At 40.2% G+C, this 12,592-nt stretch overlaps 2 protein-coding genes across 3 annotated transcripts in view; one reads left to right on the forward strand and one right to left on the reverse strand.

Moving 5' to 3' along the window:
• The window catches only part of pxylp1 (2-phosphoxylose phosphatase 1), a 417,866-nt gene that overhangs the window by 250,514 nt on the left and 154,760 nt on the right, over positions 1-12,592 (forward strand). The window lies entirely within an intron of this gene.
• LOC133441451 (neurofibromin) overlaps positions 1-12,592 on the reverse strand; it is a 142,684-nt gene that overhangs the window by 87,280 nt on the left and 42,812 nt on the right. Inside the window, exons 20-25 of one of the 2 annotated variants that reach the window (XM_061718755.1) lie at positions 12,119-12,499; positions 9,510-9,649; positions 8,390-8,512; positions 5,686-5,769; positions 5,491-5,607; positions 162-343 (exon numbers count right to left, since the gene is read on the reverse strand). In XM_061718755.1, coding sequence (XP_061574739.1) covers positions 162-343; positions 5,491-5,607; positions 5,686-5,769; positions 8,390-8,512; positions 9,510-9,649; positions 12,119-12,499 — 1,027 coding nt within the window. Of the gene's footprint in view, positions 1-161; positions 344-5,490; positions 5,608-5,685; positions 5,770-8,389; positions 8,513-9,509; positions 9,650-12,118; positions 12,503-12,592 lie in introns of both variants that reach the window. The other variant, XM_061718754.1, reaches the window with a different exon arrangement.

A 12,592-nucleotide genomic window follows, 5' to 3' on the forward strand; every position in this document is an offset into this window, starting at 1 on the left:
GAATTGGATCGAATCAAATCTTGATAATCGATTCTGAATCTTAAGAATCGGAATCAAATCGACTCTTGACATTTGAATGGATCCCCAGCCCTGATGGAGATGGTTCTGTGGACTCAGGGTGGACTAAGTCCCTGAAAAACTGCACCTGAGAGCAGACTCACCGATGGAATGCATGAGGCCGCTGTCTACGTTGGCGTTGAGCAGGTTGGACATGGCGAGGACGGTGTAGTGGCGAAGGGACGCCAGACGACGGGACATCCCTCTCTTCCGACCCCCGACCGTCTGGCCCTCGTCCTCCACCTCGCTGCAGTCGTTCAGCAGGTTCATGAACAAAGTGAAATACCTGCACAACAACACAAACAGTGTTTTATTTTATTCTTATTTTATTCTTTATTTCATTCGTTAAAATAAAAACAAAACAGTTAAATATAATTACAACAAATCTCTTTCCTTGAATGAAAGGGAACAGAAAGAAAACTAAGCTTATTTTATCTGTCCCTTTTTCCAAAGAAATCAAATTTCAATGAATGTAATAAAAAAACAAATGACAAATCACGCAATTAAAAAGAAAACAAAAAAAAATAATTTTTTGATTCAAAGAAAAAAAATATGACTGGTGCTAAAAAGAGAGAAAAAAAAAGAGAACCCACCTAACTTAACAATTAACCAAACAATCAAACTGGCTTTTATTATTCTTTTAAATGTAATGTTTGATTTGCATTATTTGGCTTCTGTATCCAGATTGTTCCATAAACTGATTCCTTTTACAGAAACACAGCGTTCCATTTATTTTGTCCTGAATTCTTTTTTTTTTTAAGATTTCTGTTCCTTTTAAGTTATACTTATTTTCTCTTTTTTCTGTATATTGATTGGCAAAATGTTCTTATGAGCTTTCCACATAATTTTCAGAATTCTGTGGTCCACTAATTCAAGACATTTCAACAGTTTTAACTGAAGGAATAATGGATTTGAAGGATGACTATATTGTTTTCTACTAATTATTCTTATGGCTTTTTTTTTGTAAAATGAAAATAGACTTCAATAATGTGAAAACGCCAATCCTTCGATATTTGGAAGAGCTACTCTACCACCTGAGCCATTGACGCCCCGTCAAACTTCCAAAGCTTTAATTTTACAGTCAGGATTTTTCATAGTCTTTGATCCAGGTCAGAACCCTAGAGGTTCTTTTCCATACAAGAGATGGAACCAATACTCAACACAGAACCTGACAGCATCGTGCATGTGAGAGGTCCTTCTATATCCTTCTTTCTGGCTGGACATTGGTGTTAGAAAGTCGTGCTATAAGGCAATTCAACATTATATGTGAAATCAAAATGGGAAGAAGAATTGAATGTGGAAATTTCATCAGAAGAATGGTATGACATGTGTATATTCCAACATACTTCCACAAGCTCACACCAATGGAGAGTGTTTAATTGGAAAAATTTAATTCGGTATAACGCCTAAGATCCAAAGTAAAAAAACATTAACATCTTATCCTTGCTGGAGGCAATGTGGTTCTTTAAATGCACATCATGCACATATTTTTTGGAATTGTGAAAAATTGAAATTTTTCTGGAATGATGTACATTCAGTTTTGACAAAAGTACTTGGATATGAGATTCCATTAACATGTACTGTCTTATGTTTGTGTCATATTGCAACGGTAGTGCAGGCAGAGGATCACTGGTTGGTTAAGACACTCCTTACAGCTGCTAGGAAAACCATCACTAGAGCTTGGTATAAACCTGAATCGCCTACTTTTAAACAGTGGCTGGATATTATTAAAGAAATATCGACTATGGAAAGACTGACCCATATCCTGAGTTTGAGGGAAGGGCTATTTGAGAGGAGATGGCAAAAGTGGACATTTTATCTACAGAAAGCATAAGGATGCGGGCCTCTTTTTTTTTTCTTCCTCTTTTCTTTTTATTGGATAGATTATTAATGTGCTAACCCACAAGTTTATGTTTGTTTTTCTACTTTTTATTTTTATTTGTTTGTTTGTTGCACGGTGAATATACAGATAATTTTTGTGATCTGGTAAAAATGTGCAGTAGTAAAAAAAAACTGAAAATCTAATAAAAACAAAGTGACAAAAAAAAAAAAAGAAAGTCGTGCTAGAGTTTAAGTGTACTCTTAAATTAAATACTTACCTGCTGTACTCTACTGCCCTTATTTTTTAACAACTTCTGCTTTTTATTATTTTACCTCTTTTCTTATTATTTTATTTCATTTTACTTATTGTTTATGCGTACTCTTAAATTAAATACTTTTTGAAAACCGCGCAAAGTTATGGATAAGCCCTGAATGCAGGCATTGTGACGTCAGTGTTTCCTCTACATTCATTCAGCAGTGGCGGTCCGCCACTGCTAAATCATAGCCGCCACGCCTGAAATTTTTTTTTTATTATAATTTTTTTTTTTTTGCAAATGCACCATCGCCGCATCTCTCCACCTTCACAGCACAGCCTGTGTGATGATGAGCGCAACGGTGGGGGGAGGGGAGGGGAGGGAGTGGGGTGTTTGGGGGATCCTATTGGAGTTAATTACTCGCGAGAGCGCGGCCTAAAGTGACATCACGTCAGGCACCAGGTCAGAGTCAGAGTCAGAGTCAGAGTCGTAAGAAAAAAAAAAAGGAGAAGTCGCCGTAAGAAAAAAAGGCAGCGAATTACCGGAGAAAAGGTAGACTTATTAGGGGCGGACTGGCCATCTGTGTGATCGGCCAGTACTCCAGGACGGATGGTGGCCGGCCACAGTGTTAGGGCTCGGCCAGGCGGGGCTTTATAAATATATGGGCTTTATAAATGTATTACATATATGAGCGCGGAGTCGGCGTGGCGAGGAGCTGCGCGGCGGACAGTGAGTCGCGCTGTGAAGCCTGATTTATGGTTCCGCGTTAAATCGACGCAGACCTTCGCCGTAGGTTAAGCGGCGACGCGCAACGTACGGCGCGCGTCTCCGCGTAACCTACGCCGTAGGCTCTGCGTCGATTTAACGCGGAACCATAAATCATCCTTAAACCACCTGCAGCCCGGGAGGAAAAGTTAAGGAGCGGCTGCGAGTTGTTAATCGGCATTGCTGGTTCGTTTTCTTAACTCTAAGCTTTGTTGCTTTGTTTGTTAGTTTGCTGGTGTTTTTTTTTTCCTCTCTGTGATTTTTAAGTTATTTGTGAAGAAGTTCTGAGTTCCCTGTGGGAGTTTTTCTGTGTTTTTCTATTAAACTACGCCTCGTTTTGGCTAAAGTTTAACCCGGTTTTATTTTTAAAATTATCTTCAAAACATAAAAAGAAATCGATCAAAAATCACAATTAATACAGAAATTATTGGTGCTGTAAACATGTGTCTTTTTGGAAAGGTGCACAACATGGACTTTGGTAGAATAAGAACAATAGTGCATTTGGAACAAGGGAATGTCATCCTGACTTCCCACATGAAAAATATTGTTGGAAACAGGCACCAAATATAATATATTTAATTTTCTCAGATGGCAAAAATAAGAACTTTATTGATCCCACATAGGAGTAATTCATGTTATATCAGCTATAGAGAACAAGGTAGTGCCTAAAAACAATATATATCCCCCTCACAAAAATAAGAAAAATAGAGAAACATATTTTCTCACCAACAAAACATATTTAAAATTTTCCAAGTAACAAAATAACATTTTTCGGTCAATGTAATAACATTTGAACCATCTTTCAGACAATTAAATTTGTTCATGAGAAAATATGTTTCTCTGTTTTTCTTTTGTGAGGGGGGAACGCACAGTCACAAGAACACCTGGAAGCATTCATGCTTATGACCACAGAGAAAGATCCTCATGTCCCTTGACAATGACAGAGTTGCAGAAAAAAGTGACCTGTTGAAGAAACTCCTTATCCCTAAACATTGAGAAAAATGGCATTGCTGGTTTGTTTTTTTAGGTTAGTATTCAACCTTCATTTCCATGTGAGTATTCAAGTTAAACTGTGTATTTACACCCTCGTTACATTGTGATTTTTCATAACTCATACAGTGTTGTGTATTTCAGATACCTGTTTTGTATTGGTTCAACCAGAGGGACTGCAGTGAGACCTTAATTTCTATGTGAGAGTATTCAAGTTAAACTAGAATACTGTGCTCTTAACACATCTAGTCAAATCAGTGCTATTGCTATAATTTGGATGGTATAGTATCATGAGCCACAATTAAGTATTGTGACACTCATGCCAGGCGTTATTGTTGTTGAGTTTCCACGCCGATTGCTTTGGGCCGGGCCTAGTCAACGCCGCCGCCGCCACCACCCCCCTGGGAAGCATGCCCCCACTGCTGAAAAAATTCCTAGAGGAAACACTGGACGTAGAATTGTCAAATTGGTTTAATTCACCATACGAATCGGCACAGATTACTTTTGTAATACTTTATTTGACCCGGTTTTTGTACGTTTTGACCGTATAAAAACGTAATTCTTGCCATTGTAAGAATGAGATGTACCTGCTGTCTCTACTGCCCTTACTTTTTAACAACTTGTGTTTTTTACGATTTTATCTCTTTTCTTTTCATTTTGTTTGTTATTTACTGTTTAATTGTGTCTTGCTGCTTTTAATGTTGATGTAAAGCACTTTGAATTACCTTGTGTTGAATTGTGCTACACAAATAAACTTGCCTTGCCTAATTCTGCTCTAAGTTGATTTCTGATCACTTAAATCAATCTTACTATTGACAGTTTGGGGTGGAAACCAATGAGAGGATAGACCAGCTCTTTAGGCTCTCGGCACTATCATTTCCCAGATGATTCCCAGAATGGACCTACACTTCCTATGAAGCCCCTTTAGGTTTGAAGCCCCTCAAGTGTGAAGCTTCTTAGTAAAGGAAGTTAAGGAAGGATGGGAATCGAGAACCGGTTCCCAGTGTTTCAATTCCTGGAATTGTTGGCAAGTTTTGCGAATGATTCCCTTTTCGATTCCAGTGGGAAGGAACGATGTCATCACACACGTTGCATAAGTCAGCAGTCAATAGTAAACATGGCGCCCAAGTGATCAAACGCTCGACAGTCCGGTAACATTTCAGTTAAAAAGACGACAACAGGCTAACTTGAAATACTTGCCAAGTAAATATTTCGTCAGAGGGAGGAAATACTACCAACATGCAAAAACATTAGTGCACACAGCAGCAATAACAATCAATGAATGTTGCGTTTTTTTATCCGCTCCGGACCAACATCAGTAATTCTCAACCCAGCAGCAGCAACGTTAGCATGTGCTTAGATAATAATAGTGCTGGTAAATAATTAACTAACGAACGCTGCATATCATATTAACGCCATTTGCCTCATTGTTGTCCTTTTTTCCAAATGAGAATCGATAAGGGAAACGATAAAGAACCAAATCGTTAAGCAGAATCGAAAATGGAATTGGAATCGTAAAAATCTTATTAATTCCCATCCCTATTGTTAGGTGTGCATCTGTACGTGTCAGTGCTGTTTCTCATGAGGTGTTCCGTGTTCTTACTTGAGGAACAACTGAGACTTGGCCTCCATCAGCTCCACGCCGTCCCCCTCCTCCGGCTGCAGAGGCAGACCTGCTAACAGAGAGACCACGGCCTCCATGCTGGCCTGGTCCAGGTCCCTGCAGAGAGCACCAGAACCCGGTCAGAGCAGGTTCAGAACCCCCCGGAGGTGGAGGGGAACACCCGGCCAAGCCTACCTGGTCAGACACTTGATGTCATCGTCTGCAGCCTGGTTGGACGTCCCCATCACCCAGTCTGTCAGGTACTCAACCATCTTGTTCCTGCCCGGAAAACAAGACAGAAACGTTCAAACCAGATAAACAGGAAATGGACGGTTGTTGTGCTGGCCTTTTCAACCACAATAAATAATTTTTCTTATTTATTTGCACATTTTTGAAAGAAGAAAAGAAAGAAATACAATGGAATGCGTTTAGAGAAAATAAGAAAAAAAAAGAAAAATAAAGAAAATGTGCTGGAGAGGTCAGAAACCTGAGAGGCTTATCGGGTGACCTCCCCTTTATACTACACTTCAGACAGTAAAACAAAAAACACAAGATGGTTAAAATAGACATCATAAAAAATATGATAAAAGGAGCAGAATGTAGCATAAACCAAAACCAAGAGCATGTGCATACACAGGACTGTCTCAGAAAATTAGAATATTGTGATTTTCTGTAATGCAATTACAAAAACAAAAATGTCATACATTCTGGATTAATTACAAATCAACTGAAATATTGCAAGCCTTTTATTATTTTAATATTGCTGATCATGGTTTACAGTTTAAGAAAACTCAAATATCCTATCTCAAAAAATTAGAATATTCTGGGAATCTTAATCTTAAACTGTAAGCCATAATCAACAATATTAAAATAATAAAAGGCTTGCAATATGTCAGTTGATTTGTAATGAATCCAGAATGTATGACATTTTTGTTTTTTTTTAAAATTGCATTACAGAAAATAAAAAGGACTTTATCACAATATTCTAATTTTTCTGAGACAGTCCAGTATAGTATATACAGTGTACAGTGTACTTGTATGTACATGTAGAGACACACAAGCTACAGCAGACGTTGATGGTACTGGGTCAGCAACTGTTTACATCTCAGCTACATGCAAGAACCAGCTACATCAGGACTGTCGCCAACCACAACACTGACCACCGCTGTCTCAAGATGCATCCACACCCGGGGCCTCATGTACAAAGAGTGCGTGGAATTCTTGCGTACGCCCAAATCCACGCACGTTTCATTGAACATCACAATCAACATGGATTTGAGCGCACATGCAGGAGCACAACACTCCTCCCTGTCTCCTCCCTCAAGTAGATCCATTTGAATATGATAATGAAGATAATTATCCATTAAAAACCGCTCATCCTAACAAGGAACTTGGAAAAACAAGTGAAACTAGTGAAACTATTAAAAAAAAAAAAAAAAAAAAAACATCGGCTGTGAGCTGGAGACAGTCCTGTCAGAAGTTGAGGCCTGGAAAAAATAATTTATTTGGGGGGACCACTGCTGGGTTTTTCGGGTCCATAATGAGAGGCCAGTGACATCATTCATACCTGGATGTAAAACATTACACCTTGCAAAGCCTGTTGGGGATTTGAGTCATTTGGAAGGTTTGTTAGTCTCAAACGATGTGGCCAGGCTTGGCCGTTGATGTCAAGACTTTACTTTGTTTCAACACATGGCTGTGGCCCAACAAGTGCATCTTAAAAAAAGCAAGCCAATTCTTAAAAGGTTCCGAACGACAACCAGCTCTGAACTGGCCGGAACAGCAGCCCAGCACCAGAATTGGCTTCTAATGACGCTTTTCCACTAGTACCTACTCAGCCAGACTCGACTCTCCTCCACTCGGTTCGGTTCTTTTCCACTAGCGGTCTAACGTGCCGAGTAGATACTTTTCTGTAACTATTCTGCCGAGGTTCTAAGCTGCTGAGTCGGCTGTATGTGATGTCATCACATTACATGCCATCGATTGGTCGGGCCGTTGGCCAATCAGATGTGACATCATTTCAAGAGCGACTCGTCGCTTCTTGTTCATTTTTTTCCAAGAACAATGGCAGCACAGAAATCCGTTCCGTGGTCAAATTCCGAGGTGGAGACCTTCTTAAACCTGGTGGCTGAGGGAAATATCCAGAGAGAGCTAGATGGGGCCACGAGGAATGAAAAAATATACCAAGAGTTTTCTCAGTCCATGTCTGCTCAGGAAAGAAAAGAAGCGAGGGCAAGGCGAGTGGAGTCGAGACGGGCTGAGTAGGTACTAGGGCTGCACGATTCTGGACAAAATGAGAATCACGATTTTTTTGCTTAGAATTGAGATCACGATTCTCTCACGATTTTTTTCCAATATAAAATTTATTGCACTTATTACTTTAACTTTGCAACAGCTGAACAAAAATATAATAACAATAAACATCTCTTGTCTTCTTTACACACACCTTTGAATAATTTAAACAATAATAACAATTTTGAACAATATTTGTTCCTCCCTGAGTTGAACACCCTTTCAGAAAGGGGACTTGTAACAGATCCTGTAGTTCTGAGGCAACAAATTATTCCTCTGGCTGGGATTAACCCCCCATTGCCTTTTGCTGCTATTAAGAAGCTGCCGATACAAAAGGTAAACGTTACAAAAAATATGATGGTGCCTGATAAAAGACTGGCATCAACTTTGTAACAGCTGACATTGAACATAAAAACAATAAACATTAATTTTTTAATTTTTTTTATTTTTTTTTTTTTTAAATAAAATCGTCGTCATTTGGAAATGAGATTGCGTTCAAGCATGAATCGAGATCGCGATTTTTTAACGATTAATCGTGCAGCCCTAGTAGGTACTAGTGGAAAAGCGCCATAATGAGTCCAGGAAGGGTAATGGTGGCGTGACTGACCTGAACTTCATCTCCTGGCAGAAGGACAGGTCGTCCCGGCGCTCCATCATCACCTCCACTAGCTGGCACAGCTTGGTCTTGATCTGGATGGCATGGACCACGTTACCCAGTATCCGGACGTACCTAAAGCAGCAACACGGGTGAGAACTTGGGTCAGAACTTGTTCCTGTGAAGGAGTAAAACACGCATACTGTTTAATCTTTGGTTTTTCAATTTCAGAACTAAACCACAGGAAAAGGTTTCTTTTAATTTATTTCTCCCTTTTGCCTGCCAACCTCAACGGAAGAGTATTAGGGCCAGGCAGGAGAAAAATAAAAATAATATTTTAGGAGGAAGATTTTTTTTTTCATTATGCACTTCGAGAAAAAAGTCGAAATGTTGAGAAAAAAGTCAAAAAGTCGAGATTAATGTTGAAGTACAATTTCAAGAAAAAAGTCGAAATGTTGAGAAAAAAGTCGAAATGTTGAGAATAAAGTTGAAATGTTGAAAAAAGGCGAAATTTTGACTTTATTCACAAAATTTCTACTTTTTTCTCAAAATTGTATTTCTCGACATTTCAACTTTTTTCTCAACATTTCGACTTTTTTCTCGAAGTGCACAATAAAAAAAAAATCTTTCCCTGTCAAATATTTTTCTCCTGCATGGCCCTAATACTTCTGTAAACCTCTGATAGCTTCTTGAGTCACTTAACTACTTTCTTTAATTCTTATTTTACTCAGAAATAATGTAAGCCTCAGGTGGATTCATAAAGTTCATAAATCTTCTTCAAAGGAAGGCTCTCTGTCAAAGCACCACAGCAGACCGCTAAGCGTGTGGAAGGACAGTGACCATCCCATCTGTCTGGGTAGGTCCGGTCTGCCGGGTTCACGGTCCTGGCCTTCATGAGTCCACCAGGGTTCTGGGTCTGCACCTACCTGACCAGGTTTTCTTTTTTTCTTTTTTTTTAAGATTTTTTTGGGCTCTAGTGGCCCTTTATTGGAGATGCAGACTGGAAAGGGGTAGAGAGAGAACGGGGAAGACACGCAGCGCAGGCTGGATTCGAACCCGCGACCGCTGCAGGAGGACTGTAGCCTCAGTATATGAGCCGCTGCTTAACCCACTGTGCCCCAGCGGCTCCTACCTGACCAGGTTGAGCATCATGGTCTCGATGCTGGCCATGCCCAAGTGCTCGGAGCTGCCTTCCGTGTGGTTGTCCAGCAGGTTCTTCATGATGGCGATGGTCTGCTCCACGAACTGGGTGTTAGTGTCGTTGATGGGAACCTGGACACAAGCAGAACCCGCTCAGAACCAAAACAAAGACACAACAGTTTCCCAAGCTCTAGGCTCTTTGTTGACTATTTTCTCAACAGTGGTAGCGAAAATCGCAATTATTTGTCAGAATAAAGATATTTCTGTCAGCGTGTTCAAAGTTGAGATCTTTTGTTTCCCTTTGTTTTGAAGCGTCTCGCAGGATGCGATACAGCACAACGCAGCGGCACCTTTGTCAGAGTTTCGCCTTTCTTTTGCCAAAAAGAGTTCAAAAAAGTGTTCAAAATACTGGCATTTTCCCATCTCCATTCATTGCACTTTTTGGTGTAGCTCAGATTCCCATCTAGAGATGTGGGAAAAATAATGGTGTCTTTCTGCTCTCTCCTAGCTAGGAGACTGATATTATTGAATCTGAAAGACCCAGCACCTCCAACATACAGTCATTGGGTTCAGGAAATCATGTACCATATCAAGTTGGAGAAGATCAGATACACCATCAGGGGATCTACTAGGAAATGTTATAACATATAGCAGCCTTTCTTAATGTTTGTTGAAGATATGGACGCAGACAATATAGTACTGTAAACCTCTGTTACTGTCCTCAGTCATCTTTATAGAGGGAATGCGCAGGATGTCACAGATGTGACTTCACAGCAGATTACGCCCACTGAGTGGCAGAAAGACTGAGTGACAGAAAGACTGAGTGTCAGCGTAAACTTTCAGTTTGAGCAACTTGAAAACATCTAAAATGGGAAAGAGCTGTTGTGCGATCGACTGTACTCATAGATTTATCAAGAAATCTGAGTTATCGTTTTACAGACTGACGAAAAATAAGCTTAAGAGAGACAAATGGATCGCTGCAATTCACAGAAACAACTGGATTCCAGGCACCAAAACGTGGATTTGTGGTTCCCATTTTGTATCAGGTAATGTTGGATTTTTGGGTAGCTAACGTTAAACGGTGAAATCATAAAGTTCGGTGTCCTCATCACTTTAATTTCTACAACAAATCCTGCCTTGAAGTCGGACCAAGCGTCAAGACTTTTGTAAGCCTTCAAGCTTTGCTTCGTGTATTTCCCCGGCGTAGAAATTAAGTACATATAAATATCAGGAAACTGGATTTGTGGCCAAATATTAATGTCCATGGAGCACTGGTTCTTGGTAACTGTACCAAATATTAATGTCCATGGACCACTGGTTCTTGGTAACTGTACCAAATATTAATGTCCATGGACCACTGGTTCTTGGTAACTGTACCAAATATTAATGTCCATGGACCACTGGTTCTTGGTAACTGTACCAAATATTAATGTCCATGGACCACTGGTTCTTGGTAACTTTACCAAATATTAATGTCCATGGACCACTGGTTCTTGGTAACTGTACCAAATATTAATGTCCATGGACCACTGGTTCTTGGGGTAACTGTACCAAATATTAATGTCCATGGACCACTGGTTCTTGGTAACTGTACCAAATATTAATGTCCATGAACCACTGGTTCTTGGTAACTGTACCAAATATTAATGTCCATGGACCACTGGTTCTTGGTAACTGTACCAAATATTAATGTCCATGGACCACTGGTTCTTGGTAACTGTACCAAATATTAATGTCCATGGACCACTGGTTCTTGGTAACTGTACCAAATATTAATGTCCATGGACCACTGGTTCTTGGGGTAACTGTACGGGTCACTGTCAAGTCCAACTGATGCTAATTTAAGCCCATAATCAGCTGTTATCCCGTCTTCTCCACTAGTTGCAGCTGTTTTTGCTGATGTTTTGCCACTCAGTGTGAGTAAGGGGGCTGGTCCAGTGAAGTGACGTCAATGCAGACCCTCTATTATTGTATCTCTTTTTTGTTGTTGTTTGTTTTTGTTATCTGGCTATATGAGCTCTGAATATTGAAGTATGTATTTACTATATATATCAACTATAAGTAATGGAATTTCATAACATTATTATGATTTAAAGGGCTGTATAAACATATTTTAGTTTAAAAAGAAATTTAAAGAGAAAAAAAATAGCAATGTATGGATGAAATAGTTAAAATGTATAATATATGCGTATGGAGACAGCCAATCTATCTTTGATTTTTTTGTTTTTCTTTCTTTGTGATGTTAACTAAGTAATTGTGCAGACCATCTGTTATTATTGTTCAATTTTGTTTTGAGGGAGGGGCAGGTATAATAAGATTTTCTTCTTCCTGCTCCTTTCTGGTTATGGAATATGCTTTTGATTGTGTTGTCATTTTACTTGTTTGTTTTTTTTGTTTGCATATTTCCATGATCGGAATAAATAAAAATAAAAATGAAATGAAATACTGTGAACTCTGTATGTCTGGTATTTGTGGGGGGTCAATGGGATTTATGATTTGTTTTCTTCCTTCAAACTATAACTTGTAAAACTAAATAAAAATACCTTGATCAAAAAAAAAAATACTGGCATTTCCCTTTAAATGAACTAAAGTTCCACGTACCGATCCCTGGGTGTCGAAGAACTTGCCGATGCTGTTCTTCAGCTTGTTGAAGAGCATGGGATAGAGGGCGGGGCTCAGCTCCATCCCCAGCAGGTCTTTGACGTTGGTGCGCACGTGCAGCCCCACCCTGTCGTGGCCGCACACCAGCAGGGCCAGCAGGCGCTCCAGGAAGCGTCCCACCGGGGTCTCGCTGGAGGCCGAGGCGGGGCAGGACGGGGCCACGGCGCCGGGCACGTCGCAGGGCCCCACCGAGATCATGGAGTACTTCCGCTCACTCATGGGACCCATGGGGGGGCTGTAGGTGGCCGGGCCTGGGGTGCTGCGCTGCTGCAGACACACCCCGCCCAGGGCACACAGGAACCCCGTCATGTTGATCCACTCCTGCTGTGTGGGGGGACAGGGACACACTTAGCTGCAGCAGAGCGCACCACAATCAACATCTCCATGCCCCTTGGTCCACAAAGAAAAACTACA

This window comes from Cololabis saira, chromosome 4, assembly GCF_033807715.1.
Source record: "Cololabis saira isolate AMF1-May2022 chromosome 4, fColSai1.1, whole genome shotgun sequence".
Classification (NCBI taxonomy): Eukaryota; Metazoa; Chordata; class Actinopteri; order Beloniformes; family Belonidae; genus Cololabis; species Cololabis saira.